This window comes from Guyanagaster necrorhizus, assembly GCF_019112545.1.
Source record: "Guyanagaster necrorhizus MCA 3950 unplaced genomic scaffold BT62scaffold_27, whole genome shotgun sequence".
Taxonomy (NCBI): Eukaryota; Fungi; Basidiomycota; class Agaricomycetes; order Agaricales; family Physalacriaceae; genus Guyanagaster; species Guyanagaster necrorhizus.
Genome location: NW_025064906.1, coordinates 15,186 through 21,320, shown reverse-complemented (window position 1 = coordinate 21,320; position 6,135 = coordinate 15,186). Strand labels below are relative to the sequence as shown.

The window sequence follows — 6,135 nt, the reverse complement described above, 5'->3', positions numbered from 1 at the left end:
GCATCGAGATCATGCATGACCATAAGTCATGCTCTGTTTCTCTTTCCCAATGCTCATACATCGATGCCATTGTTCATTGCTATGGCTTTGAAGACCTCAAACCAGTCTCTACACCAATGGATATTAATCTCTATTTGTCTTCCTTTCCTGCACCAGCCTCCATCCAAGAAATTGCAGCTATGAGAGATGTCTCTTACAGGGAGTCTGTTGGCTCTTTGATCTGGGTTATGCTTGGGACACGCCCTGATATCGCATTTGCCATGACAACAGTCTCGAAATATTCAACAGCTGCTGCAGAGGCTCATTGGAAGGCTGTAAAGCACATCTTTCACTACCTGAAGAGCATGAGAGATTACCAGCTGACATTTAGGGGAAACGGAAAGGTTTTGCATGGTTATGTGGATGCTGATGGGAGCATGGCAGAGGATAGACATGCTATTACTGGGTATGCTTTTATGCTGAATGGTGGAGCTGTTTCGTGGTCATCTAAAAAGCAGGAGATTGTCTCGCTTTCAACCACCGAGTCTGAATACGTGGCTGCAACTCATGCATCGAAGGAGGTGCTCTGGCTTCACAGTCTGCTCTCTCAGGTTTTCTCACTGATTACTGAGGCTACAACTTTATTCTCAGACAATCAGTCTGCTATTATGCTCTCAAAAGATCATCAGTATCATGCCCAAACCAAGCATATTGACATTCACTTCCACTTCATTCGCTGGGTCATCAGTGAAGGCTCTCTTCATCTTGTTTACTGTCCCACTGAGGACATGGTTGCCAATGCTCTCACCAAGCCTTTACCTTCAGCCAAGGTAAAGCACTTTGCTACTGAGCTTGGACTTCGCTCTGCTTGAGGGGGAGTGTTGGATTAGCAAGCAGGAGCTCCATCATATCCCGCTGGCCAAGCTCGATACTCCTTTATGTCAGGATGGACTATATATATTGAATATGGTCTGTCGAGCACCCTCACCGCATTTCTGCTTATCACTATGCTGTGTGAGGTCTACATTATAGCTAACAGCATACTCTATTAGGTACTACAAATGCACATCACTTTCTTAGATTTGGTCCATGCATATGTCCAGGGTAGAATTTGGCACTTGATTGAAGTTGATTCTATGAAGGGTAACAATAGCATTGCCATTGGCAGTCTTTGAGTTTGGTAAGGCTGTAAATGAGGGTGAAAAAATCATCGAGCCATTAGGAGAGTATTCCCCAGTGAGCATACAAGTATCAAATAGTGGAGTTGTGCAATTTCAAACCATGTTCTCCATTGTCCCTCCCTCTCCCCTCATCTATTGTCATGGGCTAGCAACATGATGCTATGTGATGCTAGCCTTTTCTCACTTTGATCATAGAGGTTACAACACTCAAATGAATGCTATAGCAGAATAAAGATACTGTTTGTTGACTCTTTTCTTTTCTATTAGATGCCAACTACTGTATTATATCTTGAGCTGAACTGCCACCTTCAAAGCCACCACCCCCTAGATCTAAGATCACCTTTCCAGCTCCCAGCAATGTCAGACAGTGGATCTTTGCCACTCCCACCTCATCTTCAGCATCTTGTAATCTTAGGACCTTCACTTATAAGAGCTGCCTGGAAATAACAAGTGTCAATACTTTTCAAATCAGTCTCATGCAATACAGTCTTCATTGCCTTTGAATTTCAATAACTGGAGATGATGGGAACCGTAACGTGTCGCATTGTCAATGGAAGGTACATCGCCGGCCCGCTCATCCGACCCGACGTGAACGCGAGCTGTCCAGGGTCTCAGTGGGTATCGTGGGTCCTCTTCCCCACATGATTCCAGCCGTGTCCGTTGGCCAAGGACGGCAGAAGTGCAATCTCGAGATTCTTTTTTGACTTGCATCTGGCATGAGCTCACGACGCGCTAAGCCTTAACCCCAAATACCCAACCAGAAAGCCTCAGAGCATACTGGGTGCCCACCGACCGTATGCGGTTACGACTGTCTAGGATACGGCCGCATAAACAAACATACGGGCGCATAAAGGCACGGGCGTATATGCGGTACCCGTATCCACCGTATGTACGTGTACGGTGGGCGTGCATCCTCATCGCGTCTCGATATGGTTCCGTGTTTCTCATGATCGTGATCACACTTAGGTCATGACGATCTTGTGTGTCGCTCCGGATCTTGCATAAAAGCTGGTTGCCAGATTTCTGGTCCCTACCCCGCATTCTCGATGTCCTTCACGGAACCCCAAGCTATCGTTGTGGCCCTCGTCTTTGCGGTTACTCTTCTGGCCGTAGTATATACACGACTACGACGCCCCTCTTCTAGTTTACCCTTACCTCCAGGACCGCCAAGTGACTCGATATTTGGAACCTCATTTAAATCCGAGTTGTATGTCTTCGCAAACTGTTCCTTGTGTATCTCGCTTAACAGAACGTAAGCTTCTACCGGCATTTTGAACAGTGGACACAGGAGTATGGGCCAGTCTTCTCATTTCGACAAGGCTTGAGGACCATCGTCGTTGTCGGGAGATTTCAGGCGGCCGTGGACATTATGGAGAAGGAAGGTGCCGCGCTCGCCGACCGTCCTAGGTCTATCGCTGCCGGAGAGACGTTATCTGGTGGAATGCGCGTCCTTCTTACCCCAGCCGGCGAGCGGTTCAAGAAGATGCGAAGGTACGCTTGCATAGTGATGACTTCTGTAGTGATCTAACTCACTCTTTTGTTAGGGCCCTGCATTCTCATCTTCAGCCAAAGAGTGTTGCTTCGTACTCTCCAGTACTTATGAGAACCGCAAGGCAAAATATGTTGGACATCGTCCGGGATCCGGAGAGGCACCAAGACCATGCAAAGCGGCGCGTAGCCTCCTCTTTTCAATTGGTGTTTCCCATACTGATGTTGACTTTAGGTACGCCGCCGCTGTGGTGATGGCCTTAGCATACGGGAAGGCCCCACCTTCGTCGTATGAGGATCCTGAAGTTCAATCCGTCAATCGGTGCCTCACCCGACTGGGGCTGACGATGCGTACTGGAGCCTGGAAGGTCGATATCCTCCCATTGCTTAGGTGAGGTCATCGATCTTCAAAGTATATCAGTCGGCGTTAATCCTCGGTTTAGATTCGTGCCAGGATATTTAAAACCGCTCAAAGACGGGCATGCCGAGGAATTATGTCTCTTTAAGACTCTCCTTCAAGAGGTTCGGGATCAGATCGTGAGTCTCCCAACTCTTTTCTCTTCATGCCCTTGACATCGTCCTGTTAGGCGAGAGGAGATGAAGTTCCATCTTCGTTCGGGAAGTACCTCATAGAGCGGCAAAATGAATATCAGCTCAACGATGACGAGACGGCGTATCTTGCTGGAAGCATGTTCGGAGCTGGTAGCGATACCACAGCATCGGCGATTAGCGTGGCTGTCATGGCTGCAACATGCTACCCCGAGACACAGAAGAAGGTCCAAGAAGAATTAGATGCGGTAATCGGAAAAGACAGACGTGCGTTCCTTTGACTTGCCTTCTGACTAGGATTTTGATGTGGGCTTTCATTCAGCGCCGACATTTGCCGATCAGGATATCCTCCCTCAGACGATGGCGTTTGTGCTGGAGAGCTTCAGGTGGAGACCCGTGACGTCTGGTGGGTTTCCACATAAAGCTACGCGGGATATCATTTGGGTGTGTATTTCTTTTGTCCGTATACCTTGTAACCTCATTTTCTGTATTAGAACAATTACTGTATACCAAAAGGAGCTTCTGTTATTGGCAACGTGTGGTAAGTCTTGTCATCTTGCTATGGAAGCATCTAACGATTCACTTTCAAAGGTCTGTGGGACGTGATCCTGCCGTCTTCCCAGATCCGGAGACGTTCAACCCCCAAAGGTGGATCGCGGGGGACGGGACGGTGCGAGATGATATTCGGTCATATCCGTTCGGTTTCGGTCGAAGGTATGGCATTTCAGCATCTATGTACCTGGAGCTAACACACAAGGCAGAGTATGCCCTGGGCAACATATGGCCACGGCGTCGACGTACATCAACACGGCGCTGACGCTGTGGGCGTTCAACCTTCGCGAAGACGAGAAAGAGAAGATTGACACACTGGCATTTACGGAGAGTGCGAATGCACATCCGATGCCGTTCAAGGCCTTGTTTGAGCCGAGGTTGGTGGGTGGGTGGGATGCTGTGAAGGAGGCGTTTGAGGCGTACGGGATGTGATTAAAAGGTCGTGTGTAAAGGCGCATCTGTATTTATATCTTCACGCAAGTTATTTATGGTCCTACCGAAGAGAGAGATCATCATGTAAGCTTTTCGTTCAAAGTGACTAGATCGGTTGGGATTCTACTTAAATTTTCTTAACCAGAATTTTTTTTCTTTTCAGTAGGCTCAACGCCACTGGGCATGTCTGTGTTGTTCAGTATCCTTGTAAGCTAATAGCTCTGCGACTATATATTAGAAACTCACTCTGTTGACAGATAACGCCAATATAGCTCTGGCTTGTCAATATTGACTTGCTCACGACGATCATGGCTATTTAGATAGATGGCAGTAACCGCTGAACCAGGTGCCACCGTACGTCCCGCATTTGGTGGGTCATGAATTTTGTTACTGTTCTTTATGCTCTTGCCACTACGGTTGAAGTTCGTTCCTGACCACTATGACATTTCGCATAGACATAATCCATCATGTTACATAACAACAAAATACAAGAAGCGTTCAGCGCGAACAGAGTCCGGCGGCATCAGTCCTGCTCGTCATCCGCCAACGCACCGTCTTCCTTACTGGGCTGAGAGCGGTTCACCACTCTTGCAGCAATTTCTGGTGGAAGGGGAGTGCCCACTTTAGCGGGACTGAGGCCTCTGGACCAGTTACACAAGACGCCACTGTCATTGAATATAACAACGTTCTCTTGTAACTCGTATTCAGCTTCAACTGATGCTTGCTTGAAGGTGGGCTTTTCGCACTCGGACTCAGAGGGAGCAAGTAAGGCGCCTTTCTTTGTTTGGGAGCCTTCGCTTCTGGGTGATTTGTTCTTCTTTGATTGCCGTGGCATTGTTTTCTGTAAATGTCATTCATGAGTACATGTCGTCGCAAAGGAAGGGCTTGTGAGTATACCGTCGTTCCGGAAGGCGTCTGTAAGGTGGATTTGGATGCGAGTGGTAGTTAGAAGTTGAACGTTGAGATCAGAAACTTCAAATTTATTCACTTTTAACAAAAGGCCTGTGCCACTGAACAATGGAGCAAGAGACGCAGTCACCTGAGACGACTACCATTCATGTCATAAGGAAAATGGCCATAGAGAAAACAAGGAAGACCTTTCAGGTGCACAGAAAAAGACAGGAGATCAAGAGTATTTCCACGTTGAAGCGGTTTATAACATGCATCAAAAACAAAGATTCTGAACAAGAGAAGTTCACAGAGCAAGAAACTGTTGGCGCTCTGAACCTATCCTGATGAAAGTCGATATCAGAGAGTTAATGAATGAAACCTAAGTATCTGCCCTAATCAATGAAGCAGCAGCCTGAGACCCTGGCTGTATGGAGCACTTGAACAGTGCTGGGTAACTATTAAAATGATTAGAAAAATCTGGAGAATTATCATACATGCACTCACATCAGCATGCCAGACAGATACTCCTCCAAAAGCTCAATGATGCATTAACAGCATTATCAAAGTCAAACATTGCCAACAATGAAGCCATCATTATCTTTATGGAATCAATTGCCATATCTTTTCCAGGACAGATGCACTGGCTAAAGCCAAAGGTTTCCATGGGGAATGGAACATCCAGATTGAGAACCCCATCTTTCATGAACCTCTCTGGGTTGAATGTTTCTGTTTCCGGGCTGTTGACAGCCTCATCATGGAGCAGGACCCTATCATGATGCTACATAACCAAGAGTGTGAAAAGGGTGATTTTGTACTCAGCATAAGTTTTCCATCACAGTTGCACCTCTGGAGATGTGATATTCATTGTATTCATCATCTTCTGTGCAATGATATGGAACATCTGCACCAGATGTTAGTGATTATAAGGAGTGAGAAATGCAGGTACTAACCTAAAGGTAAAGTGGATGCCCATCATAGAACTTTCTGCCAGTGCATTAATTTAGAGGGTCGATTAAGAAATGTGGAAAAATCAAAGGCATACCAGCATAAAGTGAAGACAGCA

At 46.7% G+C, this 6,135-nt stretch overlaps 2 protein-coding genes across 2 annotated transcripts; one reads left to right on the top strand and one right to left on the bottom strand.

Moving 5' to 3' along the window:
* Nucleotides 1-2,206: 2,206 nt before the first annotated feature.
* BT62DRAFT_982388 (cytochrome P450) lies at nt 2,207-4,181 on the top strand (the record flags this gene model as incomplete). The annotated part of the gene is made up of 10 exons (XM_043189677.1): nt 2,207-2,367; nt 2,418-2,651; nt 2,705-2,830; nt 2,884-3,039; nt 3,092-3,185; nt 3,236-3,464; nt 3,520-3,641; nt 3,692-3,738; nt 3,789-3,911; nt 3,959-4,181. 10 exons carry the CDS (start codon nt 2,207-2,209, stop codon nt 4,179-4,181), a joined length of 1,515 nt encoding a protein of 504 aa, XP_043036159.1.
* A 1,270-nt stretch (nt 4,182-5,451) lies between these two features.
* On the bottom strand, nt 5,452-5,835 carry BT62DRAFT_905098 (uncharacterized protein; the record flags this gene model as incomplete). Its single annotated transcript, XM_043183597.1, has 2 exons — nt 5,452-5,549; nt 5,598-5,835. Coding segments are annotated over 2 exons (336 nt in total), but the record flags the coding sequence as incomplete, so codon positions are not given.
* Between the last annotated feature and the right edge of the window lie 300 nt (nt 5,836-6,135).